The sequence below is a fragment of the Astyanax mexicanus genome, chromosome 10 (genome assembly GCF_023375975.1).
Source record: "Astyanax mexicanus isolate ESR-SI-001 chromosome 10, AstMex3_surface, whole genome shotgun sequence".
Classification (NCBI taxonomy): Eukaryota; Metazoa; Chordata; class Actinopteri; order Characiformes; family Acestrorhamphidae; genus Astyanax; species Astyanax mexicanus.
The window spans coordinates 18,401,427-18,424,317 of NC_064417.1; the positions used below are offsets into that span (position 1 = coordinate 18,401,427).

Genomic DNA, 22,891 nt, shown 5'->3' on the forward strand with positions numbered 1-22,891 from the left:
CGATTGAGAAAAACGTGTGTGTGTGTGTGTGTGTGTGTGTGTGTGTGTGTGGTGTGTGTGTGTGTGTGTGTGTGTGTGTGGGAGTGTCACCAGAACCTGAATAAAAAAAACATGATTCTTGAAAATAAACAGTGTGAAATCTGATGTTCTTGAATTTTTTACCTTCAAATATTTACATATTTAAAATTCAAATATAAAAATTTCATTTTAGAACAGTTTTAAAATGATAGAACAAATTTCAGAAAAAAAAATAATTCAGGTACAACAATTTCAAGTAAAAAATAATTCCATAGGGAAAAAATTATTCAGGGATTAAAAAATCAGGTTTTAAAAATTCAGGTTGTAAAAATTCAGCTTGTAAAAATTCAGGTCATTAAAATTCAGGTTATAAAAATTCAGGTCGAATAAATTCAGGGAAACATCCGGGGTACACAGAATGAGCAAACGAGCGCAGAGCTTATCGAACTCACAGCTGGCCAATCACAACACAGCTCTGAGGTCACTGGGAGGAGCGTCTTCCTTACCCAGTGAATGTCGGTGGAGAAGCGCATGGAAGATGGGAGATCACAGCAGAGATACTGCTATTCCAGTTGTAAGTAACCTGGTTAATTTACTCTTCCTCCTGTTAGTATAAACTCTTAAAGCTAGTGTTTATTGTTGGATTGGTTGCTTGGTCATTGATTACTTGATGCTCAATTTCTTTCTTTTATCGTTTGGGTGGAAGTGGCTCAGAGCGCGAAATTGTATTATGTTGGAATAGGTTAGGTTAGACCTAGGTTATGCTAAGTTAGAACGTCTTAGGTTAATTAGAACGTCTTGGGTTAATTTAGGTTATCTTAGGTTATCTTAGGTTAGGTTAGATGGGACTGGGTAAAAAGCGGAATTTGGTAAAAATACACCGTGGGTAAATGAGCTATTTAATGGGGTTTTTATGTTATTTCCGTGGATTATTATTTACTCATGTACGTAATAAAACCTAGTTCTGTTTTATGCATGTTATACTTTTCACCAGATATATGAATTTCTTAACCTATTAATACGCCCTGGCCCTCCGGCGGGCCAGAAAAATGTCAATTAATATCCGGCTGCGTTTATGAATAATTATAAGATCAACATAAACACCCAATATGCTATTTTTTATTAAAGCATATTATCTTTGGTTCACAGTTATCCACCGATTTAGCTGCTGTGTTTACATCAGCACTGTTTATGTAGACTGTTCAGCAGTAGCTGAAGATGAATAGATGAATTTTTCCACATTCATTAAGCACACAGTCATGTTTAGTTCCATTTATTGATACATGTCTTGTTTCATGTTGCAGGAAGCTTTTAGACAAGATTGCATCTCAAGACTCCGGACAAGGCTTGAGCATATTCTTTCAAGTAACATTCCTGATTTTGACTACATGCTCTATGTTGTTAGCCAAGAAAGGGTCTTCACAAGTGCAGTTGGACTTGACTTTTTACCAGATGTGAAGGAAGCAATGGATGGACTTTACTCATGTCTTACCTCACTGCTCGCATCACAAGACTCTCCCACTTTTGTTTCTTGGGAGATGGGGCCCCATGGACGTTTGAGATTTAACATTACAGCTGAATGTTTGAATAAACTTTTTGAGATCGGACTATCTGCCTCATGTGTTGCCAGCATTCTGCAAATCTCAAAAAGTACAGTACACCGTAGAATGCGTGAGTACAATATATCTGTGTCAAATATGTACTCTACACTTTCAGATGATGAGCTAGACACAGCAGTGAGAAACATCAAAACAAGGTTTCCACATGCAGGCTATCGAACAGTCAAGGGATGTCTTCAGTCTGAGGGCCACCGCGTGCAGTGGACGAGAGTAAGAGCCTCAATGCATCGAGTTGACACTGCTGGCATTTTGTCAAGGTTGTCAAGTATGGGTTGTGTTGTACGTCGCAAATACTCTGTTCCTGGACCATTGTGCATGCAGCATATTGACACCAATCACAAGCTTATCAGGTAGGTAGCCAATCTCTTAATAATATTGTGCTTGCAGTTACACACTTCTCATGTCATTCTTTTTTTTTCAGCTACTTTTGTGCTTATATTTAAAACATAATGATGCACACCTTTTGTATACCCGTATTTTGTATACCCATATACCCATGTTTTGTTTGTCTTTTATTCCTGTGTGTGTCCAATCACAGTTTTGGTTTAAATGTTTACTATGGGTGCATTTATGCCTACTTTGTTTGCTCTAGAACAAAAAAAGCAGGTGTATCAAATGCTGAACCATGGCCTTGTTGTAATGAAATCCAACACCCTTTGGCATGTAGGCACATCACACAGCAGTAGGGGTCCAACAGATTAAAATTTCCTGTATCTACTATTTCTGTATTTGTGCATGTGTTTATTAATAAGGGTTAATGTACAGTTACAGTAGACACAAGAATGACCAGCATTAATGTACAGTTACAGTAGATACAAGAATGACCAGCATAACGTTATACCCTTATTCTCGTTGTTGCACGAATGTTAAAATGTTTAAGGGGTGATTTTAAATCCGTTGTCAACTTCCAACAACAAAAAAGCCAAATAAAGTGTTTTCACTCAGCAAACAAACCAGACCATGGTTTAGTTTATCCAAACTGAGACCAATTTTTTTGGTCAGACCAAATTTAACACTTGCTGCTTTGGTTTTGACCAAGCTAAACTGTTTGTAGTTTCGAAATAGAGCTGGATGACATAATGGAAGACACTGTATAATCTCTTGGCCCTTTTCTGAATATTGAATAATATTAAATATTTAATTGTTTGAGGGCTGAAAGCTATATGAAGTTTGCCAAACAACGTGCCAGTTATGAGGGTTTTATGAAGGTTTTATCTTACATTTCTCATACTTATATTCTTAAGACAGACATTTTGAGCTAAAATCTGTTATGCAGCCGTGGCTTGTTTCTATTGTCTGGACTTAGATACTTTCTTTTTATCTTCACAGATACAATATTGTAGTATTTGGTGGCATTGATGGCTTCTCAAGAAAGGTAGGTAATAACTTCTATCATAGATTAATGTAGTAACAAGTCTTAGTTGAACAAATCACACAAAATGTATGTGGGTCAATGATGTGGGATGGATTTTCAACATGCCAATTTTAAAATACAAAAAATAAGAATATCTGTTGCAATTGTTCAAAATTTTTAAATTTTGTGAACACAAACTCATAAAAATTTTAGATTGAATGATTCTTAGTGTATTTTTATTTAGAAGAATTGGCCTTGGCCTTACAAAATGTCATGTGGTGCGACCGTGATTTATGTTAAAATAATTAACATTTCCTTAATATACTTTATTTTTATTTTACAAATTCCCACTAATATAAAGTGTCTAGAAATAATTTTATATTGCCCAGCTCTACACCTCCCTATAACTAATTTGTTTAGCATCTGAGGACAAAACCTGGTGAATTTTAAGGTGCCTCAACTAAATATAAAAGCACAAAAAGTGACAATCTAGCCCATATATCTGTAATGGAAAACACTCTGTAATGGTCGCACCACATGATGTTTTCAAGTAGTGAATGGTAGAGAATGGGCCACCTAAACAAAATAAACTAACTTCCCACAAAAGGTCACTAGGAAATATAGTAATCAAAATATAAATAGATTTTTACATAAAGGTCTCAAAGTAGTAGTTTCTTGATGGTCGCACCACATGTTATTCTATAAAATGAGATTATCAGACAAATTTTGCTTGTATATTACGATGAAACTAAAATAACAAATGCTTTGCACATTTGTACATGACTAAAAAAAACTTTGAAAATCATACTTATTTTTTTTTTAAAGAATTAGTTCTTTGTTAAATCCAATTTAAATACAAGAAGTTGGATAATTTACCAGGGACCTGTGAAAGCTGCAAGCAAATTTGTAACTCTCTCTCAAATTTGATAAAAAAAAAAAATAACCTTTTTAACAGCTGGTATGTAGTTGCCACATTTGGATATCATGTGGTATGACCTCAAAAATAATGAATATTAAGTTATTTCTACAAAAATATATATTGAATATATAAATTTCCGAGTGACCTTCTGTGGGAAGTTAGCTTATTTTGTTAAGGTGGCCAATTCTCTACTTGTAAATTGAAACTGAACTTAAAAACATCATGTGGTGCGACCAAATGTCACATGGTGCGACCACTACAGTGTGTGGAGTTTGCACTTTCTCCCCGTGTCTGCGTTGGTTTCCTCCGGATGCTTCGGTTTCCTCCTACAGTCCAAAGACGGCATGTTCAGGCTAATTGGATGTTGGATAAAAATTGCCCCTAGGTGTGAGTGAATGTGTCTGCGTGTGTCTGTCTGCCCTGCGATGGATTGGCGGCCTGTCCAGGGTGTATACTGCCTTCCCCCCTGGCTCCAGCCACCAGCCCGTGACCCTTGATGGATAAAGTGTGTGTGTGTGTGTGTGTGTGTGTGTGTGTGTGTGTGTGTGTGTGTGTGTGTTTGTGTGTGTTTGTGTGTGTTTGTGTGTGTTTGTGTGTGTTTGTGTGTGTGTTTGTGTGTGTTTGTGTGTGTTTGTGTGTGTTTGTGTGTGTTTGTGTGTGTTTGTGTGTGTGTCACTTTTTGTGCTTTTATATGTAGTTGATGACATGTACACACACATTACTATATTTAAAAATATATATATATATTGGAAAATATTTTAATGCAATTTGAGTCAAAATTACAGATAATGTTTAATCTTTTTAAAATATAATTATAAAAACGCAAAGATTCCACTGTCAGGCAAAGTAAACACCGCTCGCCATAATTCTAATCCCGCAGCAATTAGATGAGATGCTGGCCAAAAAATCAGGGTCAAGTATTACTTGCTATTGAGAGAGTTCAGAAATATGATGTAATGATTCCAGGCAAATTAACCACTGTTAGAGGCACCTTAAAATTCACCAGGTTTTGTCCTCAGATGCTGTGCAAATTAGTTATAGGGAGGTGTAGAGCTTGGCAATATGGCCCCAAAAAATGTTTTATTCTATTTTTAAAAACAAAAAATTAAACTACAGATGATAAAGAAATGGTTAAAAACTAATTTTTGTTTATTTTGTTTTTACTTAAATGTCCCCTTTGTGGCTAAAATGCAACCAGAAATAAGCAAAAAAACAATTGTAACATCTAGTAACTTTTAGAAAGCTTTCTCCAACATGGGGCATCACCAGTAATAGGGGAGTTGGGTAATTGGTCATGTGAATTAGGGAAAACTTGGGGAAAAAATATAAAACAATTCTCGTTTTGTATGGAATTCTATTTTTGTATTTATTTATTTTGTTGAATGTATTGTTTATTGATCTCTTTAAATAGTTAAATAGTAATGATACGATACTTTGTCATTTGGAGTGACCACTCCTCATGTGGTGCAACCTATAATAACAGTAACTGTATTAAATTTAAAATCAAGCATCCATTTTCTGTAGCTACAATATTAACTATTGATACTGTATACTGAAGTTAATGGTATTTTAGAAAACATTTTAACAGTTTTAAAGGATTTACAGGAAAAACTGCCCTATTAACTACCTTATAGCCAGTGATTGTGACACTAAAAAACAAAAATAAGAACATTATTTACAAAAACTAAAAAATAATGCAAATATTTTATGTCTAGACACTTTATATTAGTGGGAATTTGTAAAATAAAAATAAAGTATATTAAAGAAATGTTAATTATTTTAGCATAAATCACGGTTGCACCACATGACATTTTATAAGGCCAATTCTTCTAAATAAAATTACACTAAAATCACTCAATCTAAAATTTTAATGAGTTTGTGTTCACAACATTTAAATTTTTTTAACAATTGCAACAGATATTCTTATTTTTTGTATTTTAAAATTGGCATGTTGAAAATCCATCCCACGTCATTGACCCACATACATTTTTTTTTTAATACAAATAATTTGAATTACTTAATTTATTGAGGAAAAATGTTTGTGAAAGGCTGTAAATGTAGACAAAATAACTTGATATTTAGAAATGATCTTTTAGGTTAAAATCATTAAACATTTTGTATGAGTGCCTAAAGACTGCATTTGTGTGTGTGTGTATATATATATATATATAATTTTATATTGCAGATTATGTATCTCAACGCTGCTTCCAACAACCGAGCTGCAACTGCATATGAGTTCTTCATGGATGGTGTGAGGAAGTTTGGCTGGCCCTACAAGTCTGTAAAGCTTTTACTGTCTTTTTCATGAACATCTTAGCTGGATTTTGTCTGGAGAACAGACCACGGAAATTACAAATCATCCTGTAGTCATCCATATTTGGCAGTATGTCTAATGTAATTTTTAGTGACATAAATAAATATGTTCAGAATTTCAGATCTTATTAGACCATTTAATAGTCATAATACCAGTATCCCGTCACTGGACTGCAGCATTTTAAACAACTTTCCAGTGTTGTTGAGTGATTTTGGTATGTTTAAAAAGCAGGTGTTTGTTCCCCACATGACTCAAAGTATAAGGTCAACCACCTTAATCACACTGTGATCAGCAAAACCATCAAACGTAAACAAAGTCCTATGCTATGCTGGTTAAGAGCAAAGCTGCTCAACCAATATAGGGGATGTGCAGCTTTTCAACCATCAAGGACCATCTTAGATGAAACCCATTATCAGCAGAAGCTTGTATTGGATTTGTGATGCCAGTTACAGTGCAGTGCTGTTTGTCATTTAGCTAATACTCACCAAAACACCCTGCACTTCTGTCTACACTGCCTAACATCACCAAACTGAAAGAGTTTTTCTCCCCTAGCACTTTCATAACCCTGTGATGGCCATGACTACTGTAGCCTTCTAGTTGGACAATATCATTAGCTTACATGTAGCAATATAAAGCCCGATTTAAGATAAAAAATTTTGTAATCCTGAGTGTACAATCATGTTATGAAACAAACACAAATGTGCACAAACAACAAGGTGCCAACTACAAAATGAAGACCCAACTTCAGTGGTCTGTGGTGTAGTCACCATCATAATAACTGTACCCCCCTCCAGAGTGCGGGCCGATCAGGGTGTAGAGAACGTGGATATTGCTCAGGCGATGTTAAATGTACGAGGAATTGGGTGTGGAAGCTTTATATCTGGCAAAAGTGTCCACAATCAGAGGTATGAGCTAATAATTTAGTGATTGGTAATGATGAGGTTAATCAATAAAAGCAAGCATATGCATGTAGTGTGCTTATTTTAAATTAAATGTGTTATGGTGCACTGTTAAATGATAAATCTGTTATTTTCTTTACTTTCTTACTAGTATTACTTATTTTCTGCAGAATAGAACGTCTTTGGCGTGATGTGTGGGTAGCTGTTACACACCTGTACTATGATGTTCTTCACACTTTGGAAGAGGATGGGCTTCTTGACATAGCTGACTGCTTGCACCTCTATTGTGTTCACTACACGTTCCTGCCAAGACTGAAAGATGACCTGTCCAGGTTTGCACATGGCTGGGATCATCATCCAATCCGGACTGAACAAAACATGACCCCAAATCAGCTGTGGTCCCTCGGCCTCATGCATAATCCAGTCAGAGAACCAGAAATGTCAGAGGTGATCAAAAAACATTGTTTAATTGTCGTGTTAATTTTTGAAATTAACAATAGTTATTGAACTGTGTATATTTAGGAAATTCAGATTGATGCCATTGACTGGGAAGACTCTGGATTGACTGTTCAGGAATCACACCATGGGGTCGTCTTGCCGGAATTGGAATGCCCGCTACATCCCCAGAGCCTTGAGCTGCTTAGGTCAGCTGTACAACCAACTGCCCCATCAGATAGCTTTGGCCGTGATCTGTATTTGATGTGTCTACAACATGCTTCATATCTTCTGGAGAATCAGTAAGGTATGTTTTGTAAATGCATAGTGTTCTATTCAGTAACATTTTATTTATATAGCACTTTTTACAACAGAAGTTGTCACAAAGCAGCTTTACAGGGGAAAAAAAACTGGTCCACACCTCTTATGAGAAGCACCATAGAGATGCCAATTATTGCGGGACACAGTAGCAAGGAAAAACTCATTATTACAGCATTTTATATTCTATGTGGAATTTGATTAGAAGCCAGTGCAGTGCTGATAGGACTGGACTAATATGGTCAACTGTTCTAGTTTTAGTAAGGACTTTGGCTGCAACATTTTGAACTAGCTGAAGTTTATAAAGGTTACTGCAGGAACATCCTGACAGTAGCGCATTACAATAATCTAGCCTTGAGGTTTGTTTTATTATTTTTTTCTGTTTTACTATTTAATAGGAGAAGGTTGTGAGACATCCATGATTTCACATCTTTTACACATTCCTCGATTTTCTTTATTCTTACTCATATCAGGTTTGGCTGATATGAACAGCTGTGTGTCTTCCACATAACAATGAAAACTAGTGTCATGTGTTCTTATGACTTTGCCAAGTGGGAGCATATATAATGTAAATAATAACGGTCCTAATATAGAGCCTTTTGTTAACAAAGAAGTCAATAAAAGCATTGCTGGTGTGAATGGCTGGAATCTGAGGTTCAGTAACTGCCTAGTTTTGAGTTAATTAGAAAAATAACGAGAAGATAAAGATAGAGAGCTCTATGATTATTTTTATTAATCTCGATCTGTGAGGTCAGATACGCCAAGCGGGCTTTATTAAGTTCTTTTCTATATTCGAAAGGACTGTCTTTCCACATAGAGTGAAACACTTCCAGTTTAGTTGATCGATATTTGCGCTCTAAATTTCGCACTAACTGCTTTAAGGTACAAGCCTTTTCTGTCTCTCTATTTTATGTTTAAGGGGTGCTACACCATCTAAAGTAGAGTGAAAGGTATTTTCTAAACCTAAGTTAGGTTAGCTGGTTCTACTGAGTCTACCGGAGTGTACGTTTTATACTTGAATTGTTGGGCTGTAAAAGGCGTTATTGAACATTTCAGAGTATCTAGGGGATGTACGTATATTATGACTAAGATATAATTTAAATGAAATAAGGTAATGATCTTAAGTTGTGGAGGTTTGAAAAAGAATAAGTATGAAAAGAGTATGGTTACAGTAATGAGTAGGTCCTGTTATATATTGAACAATACCAACTAGTCTAAAATTGATGTGAATGCCTTTTTTAATGGATCATACAATTTTTTTTCAAAATGAATGTTGATGTCTCCCACTATAATCACTACATACTAAGTCTGTGACAGAATCACTAAATGATTATAAAAAATTCTCAATAGGGCCCTGGTTGTCTGTAGATATTAAAGAAAATGCTTTTTTTTTTTTTGTTGTAGCCCATCATATGTCATGAAAAAGGTAGAAATATACATGTTGGTTCTTCATAATCATTTAAAATAAATGTAAGTAGAAGTAAGTATACACACAGCATCTACATAAGGTGCAGCATGTTAGGTAATTAGTTTATTAAATTAAAACTGTATGGCTATATTCAAATCACATCATTATTGCTTTCTCTCCTGTGTTTGTCTTGTACCAACAGTGGGAAGGAAGTTACCGGAAGGAATGTGCTGCATGCTTATGCTATTTTACTTTTAATTTTATGGACTTCTACAAGAAAAAAAAAAACTACTTCTTTAAAAGTTGTATTAAGAGTTTGGCTGGGTAAACACTGTTTCTAAACCTGGGCTGAAGTATCCTTTGGTGTTTTTTGGGTAAAGACTAAGGTTCTTTAAAGACTACGTTTGATTTTGACTGAAGAAACCTTTTTGTTAAAACATTTCTGTGCATTTCTAAATATATATGTTTTATACATAAATATTTAACTGTGGACAATGTGCTTTATTTTTATTTCAATTATTTCTTTTTAATCCGGTGCTATTAGTCTGAATGCATAGATGCAAATGGGAGGTTATAATTTGCACACTATACAATTATTTGCCTCATACATTCTGCAATACATGAAAATAATAAACTACACTTTACTTCTGATTTACCTGACGTAATATTATTTTACCAATAACTTTCTGCAGTTGACAAAGTGTAAGGTATATCGAATTCACACTCGTATGAATGTTCATTCAGGTTTATTGAAAAGGATTACATGTAAATGTAATTAAACATAAGTGGCTTTTTAGCAAACTTCGGACATATAAACTTCAAAGCCCATTGCTAGTTGTAGAGTAGATAAAACAATGTACGTGGAAAAATGAACCAGCTTATAAAATATTAAAACTGTGCTAAAATGTCAAGATATTTAAAACTGAACTTACATTTCAGAAGTCTTGCAAATTCATCTTACACTAACAGCAATCTACTTTCCCTTGTCCCTTTGAGGAGCTAAAACACTTTGCCAGCTATAGAGTGGGCTAACGTAAAACATTTAAAACTGATTGCAAATAGATCTTACACCAACAGCTACTTTCAACAATTGTCCCTTTGCTGAGCTTAAACACTGAGCCAGCTGAACATGAAACATTTAAAACTGAATCTACATTTCAGAAATTCTATATCTTTTAGTTTTAACAATGGACCCTTTGAACTTGGACAGGCTAACTGGGGAACATACAGTGCACCTACAACGAACACTTCTTCAGCTGTTTTTAAAACAGTGCTTTATGCTCTAGCTGTAAAAAGCAGTAGTTTTAACATTCACAGAAGGCAAACTGCCACATTCCTTAAAGAAGGAAAAGTATTATCTAACCTAAATGAGCCCAAACCCTGTGTGATGTGTACAAATGCATGCCAGCAAATCAATCCGAAAAGATTCAAAGTCCTTGTAATGTCCAGGGATCTTGAGCACCTCAAAGCAGGTAGAAGCTGTTGGAAGGTTTCCTTTAACAATTTTAAAGGTGAGCTCTCGGGGTAAAACCTCCCAACCTGTCCAGAATTTTAGCAGGTTCTTGACCTCAGCAGGTGATGCTGTAAATGCAGCATATTTTAATTCACTTAAATTAAACAATTCACAGAATTATAAATTAAGTAAATTAACAAATGTGGACATTTTTTTCAGAGATTACCAGTTTCAATGAACTGACGGAGGAATCCAGAGATGCAGCATTTGGTTGCTAGGGGATATTCAGAGTCCGAATCCTCTTCCTCTTGTCCAGGCCAGCAAATTAGTTAATTCTGCAGGCAGACAGAAAACAAGGAATAATACACAAACATATATATGCACACTACTCACAAAAGTAGGGATATTTGGCTTTCAGTAATTTCATGGTGAACCTACAGTACCTGCATGCTTTTACATAAATGCCCTGCTTTCATGAAATCACTGGAGCATTTTCCATGAATTTCACCAGAAAGCAAAATATCCCTAACTTTGAGTAGTGTATTTAATCCATCCAGTTCTCTATGTTCCAGAGTTATTTTATTAACAGATCATACTTTGACACTTCACAAAACATTTGATGTAATTATTTAAGTAAAAAGGATTACAGGATATGACATGAATATGAATATAAACATCACAGTAAACACTTGACATATATTTGAACCAACCTCTGGGTTACACTCCATTGTTTCTCTTGGGAAAAGGAAAGGCACTGCATCTGGGCGTTGAAGCAAAAATGCCCAAATCGGGGTTTCCTTCAGGCCACGTCTTAATTGTTTGATTTGCCTTGATAGTCGTCCAATTACCTGTTAAAAAAAAAAAAAAAGATTTATATACAATTAAATGTATACAGCAAGAATAGTCACAATATTTACATTATTGATTGATTTATTACATTTAACTGCCTTTATATTCAAAGATCTGAATAGTCCTAATACATTGCTCTTTAAAAAGGATGTCATTGCATTATTGCATTGTCAATTTAAGAGTGTTAGTCAAATTCACAATAATACATGTTAAGCACAATTATTTCTGGGACAATATATTGTTAAAATGAGACAGTGAGACCCCAATTCATCTACATACATGTATGAGAGAAAAGTCTTACAGCATGGATGAGCATCTTTTCAAAAAGCCGTCTCCTGTTGGTATTAGTAACACCGGGTAGATCCCAGGCATATGCCAAGACTTGCACTTGATTTATTTCTTGCTCCGAAAGTTCAGACTTCTCAAGCTTTAAGAAACAAAAAAAGAATGGGGCTTGACAATTACATAAAGGGTTTCATAAAGAAATGTTAACAGTATGTATACAATTAAATGATAAAACACTGAATCTATAAAGGGTTAACTTACAAGCTTGACTGTATCACGGATATCCAAGTCTGGACAGTCGTTTAGTTGTACAGTTGCAGTGTCAGGATTTCCTCCCAGTAGTACATGCACGAAAGCTGGACTTAAACCAGATAAGCATGGTCCTCCGTGTATGAAAGAGTGTCCCAGAATTCTCCCAGCAACAACAAAGAGATCACTGTCGACAAGAAAGGGGGAAGATGATGGCACCAAGTGGTCCGTTTCTCCCTCAAAGAGTTTGGTGACTCCAGCGTTTGCTGAAATAAAGAAATTAATGTCATTTTTGTGAAAGTGCACCTAAATGCAGTGTGTATAAATCTTTTCTTATTAATGATCTTAATTAATTACCGAGGTTTACAGAAAATCCAGACTTCAGTTTTTCAATAGAGTTTGAGAAAAAGAATCGTGTAACACCTTCACCAACTGCACAATCACCTGTGAGAACATTAATTTGTCATCATAACATGCAGTCCTTTACAAATCTATTGCTTAATATCACTTATGTAAATGTTCTGTACCTTCCAATATGCAGTGCAAAGGCCGAGCCCATTCCACACGAGGCTTCTTGTAGAAAGAGAGAAGAGCCCTATCTCGCTCTGCTGGAGTGCTTCTCATGTCCATGTGCATATTCAACATACCTGTCAAGTTTTAGATTTAAAAATAAGGGATATTTTCCTACGTCCGATTAAAGCTGTCCCACCAGCCCAACGAAGGTTCAGTATCTCTTACATTTTAAAACAGGTTTACAAAAAATCTAAAATAACCACATGTGAACCATTTACACACTACAATTAGATTATCAGAATCTGAACATGTTGTGGACATTCCTACATATGTCATTCTTTTAATACAGCCAAATTAAAAACCCTTTTCTATATATTTTTTTTATTTAAGATTTCATGTCTTTTTTTTGTAATAAATGCACTCTTTTATATGATATATTTTTTATTTATTTAATAGATTTAAAATTGAACAAAGAGTGCACAAATTCTGCAATATGACTGTTGGTGACCTAAAAATGGTATTATGAGCTTTTACTAAAAGGACATGGACCAGATATATTCCATCAGTAAAAATTAGTCCTAAGGGGCCTACACAATAATTTTTAATTAATACTTCTTCCTTTTGATCACTCCACCCCTGATCAGTTCAGTTAATGTCGGTCCTCTCCACGTTTCTAGTTAAACTGAGTCACAAGCTGTATTTTTTTTTTTTATTTTAAAAGGTTTAATCTGTGTGTTTTATTTCAGAGTATTTTTAAGCAGCTATCAGAAAAATCTCATCACAGTTTCCATGATTAGACTACCGTTACCTTTCTTTTAGAAAAATCGCTGCATGTATGTTTTAACATCAGCAGCTCCAACTAGCTGCCTGAACTCACAGCGAGGAGGGCGGGGCTTCCCCACACTGACCCTCCTTGCAAGCTGATTGGCTGTTTCTCCTGAAAGGCGGGACCTTCTCCTTGAACCGGCTCCACGATTGGTTAAGAGACACAGAGCGGTCAGTGCCCTGTATCCTCAATAATATCTATTTTTTTATTTTAATAAAATACGGGAAATTTACGGGAAAATACTAATACGGGAGGACGGCGGGAAAGAGGAGCAAAATACGGTAGTTTCCCGGCCAAAACGGGAGACTTGACAGGTATGATATTGAAAGGTGTCTCTGTTGCATGATTATGAAGTTGTCCCTCTCGAAACTGAGACATAGCCTTGGTGGGGTCTGGGACTGACTGCCAATCTGTGGTTTGAGATATATGAATAAACCGTGAGAAACAAACAATCTATAAATCAAAAGTAACAGAATTAAGACCAAAATTTTGTAAATATTTGTAAAAAGCATGCAACACCAACCCTCCAGAGGTTTAAAACTACAGCTGGGCAAAGTTATGTCTGTAACTTCCAAACTTCTGTCAGGAGCACTATATTGATAAAAAAAAAAATCATATCTTCAAAAAAAGTGACTGTACATGGGAAGGAAACCATTTTAATTGTGAAAAGAAAGTCAATGTATAAATTATTTATTCCATGTCATTTCGGGCAAAACTAATTCCACGCTAACATTGAGATGTTTAAATATTCAATGTGTTTGGCAACAGGTCATTTTAAATAATGAAAAATCAATATATACCTTTCACCGCATGAACTTGCATGAAGTTCAATGGCCTCGGAAGGGAAATGTTGCAAGCATATTGGACAGGTGTGATTAATAGGTGCTGAGAAAATTAAGGCACAGAATTAATTCACATTTTAACAACTAAGATTCGGTACTTATACAAGTAGTTTGAATGTATTTTTTTCTTGATTTACACAAAGAACTTACATTTGCTCCCTTTCTGCTCATTAATATCACAGCCTGATTCTTCTACACAGTCCTCCACAACTGTGACTTCACAAAATTGGACATGTTTAGCCAGGACTTGGAGTGGGTACATTGTTTTGCACTTCTGACATAAAGCTTTTGGCATGTTGCTGAATGATTCAGATGTAGGGGGTAGTGGTGTAGTGTCCAGCTCTTCTTGAAGTGGTGCTACATAAAGTGGACCTTTACTAGCTGATTTTAGAATTTTGCCAGTATAGCCACAATCTTCTGGCACCACGAGTAATAGCTTCCTGCTTCCCCATCCCCCTAAAGTAACATGAAGAACAGAAAAAAGAGGGGTTTTCAATTGTGAACGCATCCTTCAGTTTGAAGAAAAAGGAGAATGGATCAGTTTGAAACCTTTTTTACGAGGTCCTGCCATACAAAGCTTCAAATCATCATACCAAGGAACATTCTCAATCTTTAAAAAATCTTTATGATACAAAGAACCATCTAATCATGCTAACATTATTAGATTTACAGGGATTTACAAACCACCACTGAAGAAATACCTTTTGTAAGTATTTACATAAAGAAACATAAAACAAATACCTGATGCTTTGTAAAGAAGACAGCCACCGGTTACGGTCTTGAGCTTTGGATACAACAGGTTGAGTTGTTCACTTATCTGTATATATATTAAAACAAAACAAAACACATACATAAAATTGAACACATAGTAGTTCAAAGATGCCACAGAAATGCCACAATGAATGTAGCAACACCATTTGCCAAAAAAGCAGACCAGAACACCCATGCAAAACTTAAAACTGACAGTAAAAGTTCATCACATCGCCCTACCTCTTCATGTGTTGCATCTTCTTCAAGAGTAGCAGTCCTTCGTCCTAAACCAGCCTGTAAATGCTCCAACTGCTCTGAATCTTTTGGTGACTTTTCATACTGACTTGGCAAGAGATAAAATTGGACACTTATTTTCTTATTTTTTTAAATGGAACTGCCTCCTGGTTACTTCCTCCTAAAAAATGTCTCTTGGCCTTCCTTTTGCAGTAAAGTCCTGGAAAAGCACTGAGAAGATAAAAAAAAAATCCAAACTTAGGAGTATAGAGAGGTAAATAGTTAATTAAGTTCAGGTCAATAGTTCAGGTTAATAAACAACCTTGTCATTTCTGTCTGAACTGTAGGTCTAGGGGCCTGCTGGTCTGGCCTTTGACCTCCCTGTTGCCTGGAAGTTTAACAATACAAACAGTTATTTAAACGGTTCGCGAATAAGTTATGCAACAAACCAAATGTTTCACATTACATGCATTAAGCCTTAACACCGAACCTGCTATTATCCTGCCTGGAGCTTTGTTCAGCCATGACTGTAGTCCCAGGTCTCTCATGTGATGAAAGTAGAGATACTAGGTGTCTTGCAGAGCGCAAAACCTCAGCATGACTCCCCTATAAATAAAAAAATATATACCAGCAATTTAATAATCAACCCAGTACCAAATGTTCCTTTCATTTGCTTGCTCCTTAAATCAGTTATAATATTCTGTTGGAAATTAATGAAAAAAAATCATGAATAGAAAGAATCAAGGTTATAATCAGGGGGTCCTTTGAAAACATGCAAGGTTCTTTTATAGATACATTTTTTATTTGTATTTATTTAATTACTATATGCTGGCCTATTGCCTACAAAATCAGTTGTCCTCAGTAGGGTTGTCACGATACCAAAATTTTGACTTCGATACCGATACCAACTGTAGTATCACGATTCTCGATACCAAAACGATACTTGGAAGAAAAAAAACCAATAAAAATATCTGAACATAAAATGTTTATTTTTGACTGAACTGGATTGAACACTGAACAATCTGTGCAAACGTTTTTATTCTAAAATGAAACATTTGAACAAAAAACAAGTTTAGTTATTATAACCTTAACTATAACATAATTATCTAAACACTTCCTAAAAACTAAAACTAAAACCAGAGGTAATGGTAGCCTGACTATGTGAACCTGACGGGCGGGCAGAAGTTAAGTTCTGAATAAGGAAAATAAAGAGACAGAAGAACATTACAATGTTCTGTTCATTTTAACACTCACTGCTCCGTTTTATTAATCAACCGTTTACCGTTTTTAATAAGCCCATGTTCAGTGTAACGATCAAGCAGGCTACGTGCCTGACCACAGATTTGCGATGGAAACGCGAAAACGTGAACATCTTGAGTTCATGTTTCACAGCCAATGGGATAATGGAGAAATAGAGAAAACCACGGGTCCAAAACAAAACTCCTGCACACTCCTCTCCGTGTTAACGTGATTTACTAGCAGTCGCTAGCAGTCGCTAGTAAATCTTAGTAAAGCTACAGACAGAGTGTATCTTGACTAACTCCACTAACCTGTCGACTTCTCAGCTCTTTGTAGAGATCAGGGTGCTTGTCTGCTAAATGAATGAGCGAAATATGATCAGAATTATGTTAAATAACACTGTAACATAGAAGCATAGAACTATTATTTAATTAAAATGATTTTTAAGAACAGCTAAACACAGTGCTGCAGGTCAAACGCAGCGGAGTAAAGTTAGTTTGATATTCGATATTCAGCGGAGATTCGCCTTTCGGCCGTTCTCTTGCTCACAGGCAATGTCCTAAACTCTCCCAAATTACATTTTCCAAACCACAGAAGAACAGAGAACAAACTACAAACGTCAGATTTTCTGAAAACACCCAACCTTTCTGTTTCTCCGAGAATATTTACTGAAAATGGCAGGAATCGCTGCAGCGGGCGCTGAAGCTCTTAAGGGACCGCCTGCAAAGTACGGACCCTGATTAAAAACGTAAACATTCACAGCGACGTTTAATGCACTTCTACTGTAACACGCCCATATGAAATATAGATAAAAAAAAAATCATACGTAGTCTTTAGACACACACCTGAAAAATAACTAAAACTTTTATTTTTGAAAAATATGATTTGGTTGATTTTATATTATTTTTTTAATAATAAAAATTGCTACTGTACTGCACTAATATGAAATATAAAAATAAAATCACTTGTAGTCTTTAGAGACACACCTGATAAACATACTACAACTTTTAGTTTTTAAAAATATGTCTCGGTTGATTTTATATAATTTTTTTAATTATAAGAATTGCTACTGTAATGCACTAATATAAAATATAAAAATAAAATCACTTGTAGTCTTTAGAGACACACCTGATAAACATACTACAACCTTTAGTTTTGAAAAATATTATTTGGTTGATTTTTTATAAATTTTTTAATAATAAAAATTGCTACTGTACTGTACTAATATGAAATATAGAAATAAAAGCACTTGTAGTCTTTAGAGACACACCTGATAAACATACTACAACCTTTAGTTTTGAAAAATATGATTCGGTTGATTTTTTATTAATTTTTAATACTAAAAATTGCAACTGTACTGTACTAATATGAAATATAGAAATAAAATCACTTGTAGTCTTTAGAGACACACCCGATAAACATACTACAACTTTTAATTTTAAAAAATATGATTCGATTGATTTTTTATTAATTTTTTATACTAAAAATTGCTACTGTACTGTACTAATATGAAATATAGAAATAAAATCACTTGTAGTCCTCAAAGACACACCTGATAAACATACTACAACCTTTAGTTTTGAAAAATATGATTTGGTTGATTTTATATTAATTTTCTAATAATAAAAATTGCTACTGTACTGTACTAATATGAAATATAGAAATAAAATCACTTGTAGTCTTTAGAGACACACCTGATAAACATACTACAACTTTTAATTAAAAAAAAATATGATTTGGTTGATTTTTTATAATTTTTTTAATAATAAAAATTGCTACTGTACTGTACTAATATGAAATATAGAAATAAAATCACTTGTAGTCCTCAAAGACACGCCTGATAAACATACTACAACCTTTAGTTTTGAAAAATATGATTTGGTTGATTTTTTATACATTTTTTAATAATAAAAATTGCTACTGTACTGTACTAATATGAAATATAGAAATAAAATCACTTGTAGTCCTCAAAGACACGCCTGATAAACATACTACAACTTTTAATTTTAAAAAATATGATTCGATTGATTTTTTATTAATTTTCTAATAATAAAAATTGCTACTGTACTGTACTAATATGAAATATAGAAATAAAAGCACTTGTAGTCTTTAGAGACACACCTGATAAACATACTACAACTTTTGGTTTTGAAAAATATGATTCGGTTAATTTTATGTTAATTTTTTAATAATAAAAATTGCTGCTGTACTGTACTAATATGAAATATAGAAATAAAAGCACTTGTAGTCTTTAGAGACACACCTGATAAACATACTACAACTTTTGGTTTTGAAAAATATGATTCGGTTGATTTTATGTTAATTTTTAATAATAAAAATTGCTACTGTAATGCACTAATATGAAATATAAAAATAAAATCACTTGTAGTCTTTAGAGACACACCTGATAAACATACCACAACTTTTAGTTTTTAAAAATATGTCTCGGTTGATTTTATATTAATTTTCTAATAATAAAAATTGCTACTGTACTGTACTAATATGAAATATAAAAATAAAATCACTTGTAGTCTTTAGAGACACACCCGATAAATATACTACAACTTTTCCTTTTGAAAAATATGACTCGGTTGATTTTATATTAAATTTTTTATACTAAAAATTGCTACTGTACTGTACTAATATGAAATATAGAAATAAAATCACTTGTAGTCCTCAAAGACACACCTGATAAACATACTACAACCTTTAGTTTTGAAAAATATGATTTGGTTGATTTTTTATAAATTTTTTAATAATAAAAATTGCTACTGTACTGTACTAATATGAAATATAAAAATAAAATTACTTGTAGTCTTTAGAGACACGCCTGATAAACATACTACAACTTGTATTTTTGAAAAATATGACTCGGTTGATTTTATATAAATTTTTTAATAATAAAAATTGCTACTGTACTGTACTAATATGAAATATAGAAATAAAATCACTTGTAGTCTTTAGAGACACACCTGATAAACATACTACAACTTGTATTTTTGAAAAATATGATTCGGTTAATTTTTTGTTAATTTTTTAATAATGAAAATTGCTACTGTACTGTACTAATATGAAATATAAAAATAAAATCACTTGTAGTCTTTAGAGGCGTGTCTCTAAAGACTACAAGTGATTTTATTTTTATATTTCATATTAGTGCAGTACAGTAGCAATTTTTATTATTAAAAAATTAATATAAAATCAACAGAGTCATATTTTTCAAAACTAAAAGTTGTAGTATGTTTATCAGGTGTGTCTCTAAAGACTACAAGTGATTTTATTTCTATATTTCATATTAGTACAGTATAGTAGCAATTTTTATTATTAAAAAATTTATATAAAATCAACCGAGTCATATTTTTCAAAAATAAAAGTTGTAGTATGTTTATCAGGTGTGTCTCTAAAGACTACAAGTGATTTTATTTCTATATTTCATATTAGTACAGTACAGTAGCAATTTTTATTATTAAAAAATTAATAAAAAATCAATCGAATCATATTTTCCAAAACTAAAGGTTGTAGTATGTTTATCAGGTGTGTCTCTAAAGACTACAAGTGATTTTATTTCTATATTTCATATTAGTACAGTACAGTAGCAATTTTTATTATTAAAAAAATTATAAAAAATCAACCAAATCATATTTTTCAAAACTAAAGGTTGTAGTATGTTTATCAGGTGTGTATTTGAGGACTACAAGTGATTTTATTTCTATACTTCATATTAGTACAGTACAGTAGCAATTTTTAGTATAAAAAAATAATAAAAAATCAATCGAATCATATTTTTTTAAATTAAAAGTTGTAGTATGTTTATCAGGTGTGTCTCTAAAGACTACAAGTGATTTTATTTCTATATTTCATATTAGTACAGTACAGTAGCAATTTTTATTATAAAAAATTTAATATAAAATCGACCGAGTCATATTTTTCAAAACGAAAAGTTGTAGTATATTTATCGGGTGTGTCTCTAAAGACTACAAGTGATTTTATTTTTATATTTCATATTAGTACAGTACAGTAGCAATGTTTATTATTAGAAAATTAATATAAAATCAACCGAGACATATTTTTAAAAACTAAAAGTTGTAGTATGTTTATCAGGTGTGTCTCTAAAGACTACAAGTGATTTTATTTCTATATTTCATATTAGTGCAGTACAGTAGCATTTTTTATCATTAAAAAATTAATATAAAATCAACCAAATCATATTTTTCAAAAGTAAAAGTTGTAGTTATTTTTCAGGTGTGTCTCTAAAGACTACGTCTGATTTTTTTAAATCTATATTTCATATGGGCGTGTTACAGTAGAAATGCATTAAACGGCGCTGTGAATGTTTACGTTTTTAATCAGGGTCCGTACTTTGCAGACGGTCCCTTAACAGCTTCAGCGGCCGCTGCAGCGATTCCTGCCATTTTCAGTAAATATTGTCGGAGAAACAGAAAGGTTGGGTGTTTTCAGAAAATCTGACGTTTGTAGTTTGTTCTCTGTTCTTCTGTGGTTTGGAAAATGTAATTTGGGAGAGTTTAGGACATTGCCTGTGAGCAAGAGAACGGCCGAAAGGCGAATCTCCGCTGAATATCGAATATCAAACTAACTTTACTCCGCTGTCAAACGCGGAGGCGTTCACGTGCGAGAGAGAGAGACAGAGAGAAAGAGACACAGCGAGAGTGAGAGTGAGAGAGATTTGCGTGTTCTGATGTGAGCTACTCACAGGTAAAGGTTATCTTTGATCTCCTCGTGCTCATATTCTAGTCCCACACATAAGTCTGCAGCTCCCTCAGTGTTTTCTGTCGTATTTTGTGGTTAGCGCGAGCACTTACAACTAACACCGCGGACCGCGAGGTGCCGCCTCCCTTGTGCCGAATCCGCTACTGAATCCGACTCCCGCTTCGCGGACAGAATCGGCACAACACCCCCCGCTGTACAACTGCGGGAGTGAAAACAGCGCTAATAAATAAAGTAGTTTAGTTTCACTTTCAGTTTTCGTTACTTTCGTTATTTTATTTAAAAATAAAAATATAAATAAAAAACAGATGCCTACATCTCAGACTATTTTCCCACACTTCACTCCTCGCGCCCGTTTTGTCCACAAGTCGCGGACGAGAGACATCTGTTATTTTAGCCGTCGCCATTCTACACTCGCTGCTGCTCTGCTGGCTTGCGCGTGAATCGATTCATTTGTTCAGAACACTAAGTTTATCTGAATCCTGCCACACCGACTGTTGCGGTGTGAATCAGTTTTCTTATGAACTGAATCAAATCGCGCCTACTAATTTGACTCATTTGAAGCTAGTGACTGGGCTATATACAGTATCGAAAGCATCGAACGCTAAAGAACCGAATCGTTTGTGATGACGTAGTATCGAAAAAGAATCGAACCTTCGGTACACCGTGCAACTCTAGTCCTCAGATAGCAGATAAATAATTTTTACTTTATTAAAAACATATTTGCACTACTGTTTATACAGGTTCTGTTTAAACTTGCACTGTCATTCCATTTTAATCACTATTGCACTATTGTCTTCTGTCTCACGTATGTCTATGTGTGTCCCTGTTGTATTGTACATAGTGTCTCCCATTCTTTTTATTTAAAATCTTATAATCTTTATAATCTTATTTTCTATACTTGCTGTAATTTTTGGGGAGGAGAGTAACAATTTCAAGTCTCTCCTGTACATATGCAGCATCAACAAAAAAAAGAATCTACTCGACTTGACTTAATAGAATTGACGTGTCTACCACATGAAAGTACAAAAAAATAAAAAAGGTTTGCACAGTACCGTAATCCGGAGAGTCAGTCGGTTTAAATTATGTATAACATGTCCGAAACGGATCAAATATGGACGGACGAAAAACGCAAATATGGAAATTATGATTCAGAAATGTTAATAAACAAGGCATATTTCGCCCTAAATGTCTATTTTCTGAAAGGAAACACAGCTAAATCGGTAGATAACTGTAAACCAGAGACTATATGCCTTAAAATAGCATATTGGGTGTTTATGTTGATCTTATAATTATTCATAAACGCAGCTGGATATTAATTGACATTTTTCTGGCCCGCCGGAGGGCCAGGGCGTATTAATAGGTTAAGAAATTCATATATCTGGTGAAAAGTATAACATGCATAAAACAGAACTAGGTTTTATTACGTACATGAGTAAATAATAATCCACGGAAATAACATAAAAACCCCATTAAATAGCTCATTTACCCACGGTGTATTTTTACCAAATTCCGCTTTTTACCCAGTCCCATCTAACCTAACCTAAGATAACCTAAGATAACCTAAATTAACCCAAGACGTTCTAATTAACCTAAGACGTTCTAACTTAGCATAACCTAGGTCTAACCTAACCTATTCCAA

At 34.1% G+C, this 22,891-nt stretch overlaps 2 protein-coding genes and 1 long non-coding RNA gene across 8 annotated transcripts; 1 reads left to right on the forward strand and 2 right to left on the reverse strand.

The window, feature by feature from the left end:
* The first annotated feature begins 371 nt into the window (after positions 1 to 371).
* LOC111192014 (uncharacterized) lies at positions 372 to 9,779 on the forward strand. Of its 6 annotated transcripts, none has more exons than XM_049484428.1 (7): positions 372 to 592; positions 1,323 to 1,987; positions 2,967 to 3,012; positions 6,096 to 7,129; positions 7,294 to 7,570; positions 7,646 to 7,865; positions 9,487 to 9,779. In XM_049484428.1, exons 1-4 carry the CDS (start codon positions 437 to 439, stop codon positions 6,216 to 6,218), a joined length of 990 nt encoding a protein of 329 aa, XP_049340385.1. In that variant the 5' UTR covers positions 372 to 436; the 3' UTR covers positions 6,219 to 7,129; positions 7,294 to 7,570; positions 7,646 to 7,865; positions 9,487 to 9,779. The 6 variants fall into 6 exon arrangements, 4 of the variants coding, with proteins under 4 accessions (XP_049340385.1, XP_049340386.1, XP_049340384.1 ...); XR_007440990.1 differs by having other exon boundaries at positions 382 to 592; positions 1,323 to 1,689; positions 1,789 to 1,987; positions 6,096 to 7,570; XM_049484429.1 differs by having other exon boundaries at positions 6,096 to 7,570; positions 7,624 to 7,865.
* A 208-nt stretch (positions 9,780 to 9,987) lies between these two features.
* LOC125804820 (uncharacterized) lies at positions 9,988 to 11,066 on the reverse strand. Its single transcript, XR_007440998.1, has 2 exons — positions 10,964 to 11,066; positions 9,988 to 10,865 (listed from the first exon to the last, which is right to left on the reverse strand). It is a non-coding gene; the product is annotated as an uncharacterized LOC125804820 (long non-coding RNA).
* Positions 11,067 to 11,106: 40 nt separating this feature from the next.
* Positions 11,107 to 13,289, reverse strand: LOC125804819 (uncharacterized). Its single transcript, XM_049484431.1, has 5 exons — positions 12,648 to 13,289; positions 12,478 to 12,564; positions 12,133 to 12,386; positions 11,888 to 12,013; positions 11,107 to 11,585 (listed from the first exon to the last, which is right to left on the reverse strand). Exons 1-5 carry the CDS (start codon positions 12,763 to 12,765, stop codon positions 11,367 to 11,369), a joined length of 804 nt encoding a protein of 267 aa, XP_049340388.1. The 5' UTR covers positions 12,766 to 13,289; the 3' UTR covers positions 11,107 to 11,366.
* Positions 13,290 to 22,891: the final 9,602 nt, after the last annotated feature.

Coding starts and splice junctions, on each gene's coding strand:
- LOC111192014 (XM_049484429.1), top strand. CDS start 437: ATGAGCAAACGAGCGCAGAGCTTATCGAACTCACAGCTGGCCAATCAC. Junction 593..1,322: donor GAGATACTGCTATTCCAGTT/GTAAGTAACCTG, acceptor TTCATGTTGCAG/GAAGCTTTTAGACAAGATTG. Junction 3,013..6,095: donor TTGATGGCTTCTCAAGAAAG/GTAGGTAATAAC, acceptor TTTATATTGCAG/ATTATGTATCTCAACGCTGC.
- LOC125804819 (XM_049484431.1), bottom strand. CDS start 12,765: ATGTTGAATATGCACATGGACATGAGAAGCACTCCAGCAGAGCGAGAT. Junction 12,565..12,647: donor TTTGCACTGCATATTGGAAG/GTACAGAACATT, acceptor ATGTTCTCACAG/GTGATTGTGCAGTTGGTGAA. Junction 11,586..11,887: donor AAAAGATGCTCATCCATGCT/GTAAGACTTTTC, acceptor TTTTTTTAACAG/GTAATTGGACGACTATCAAG.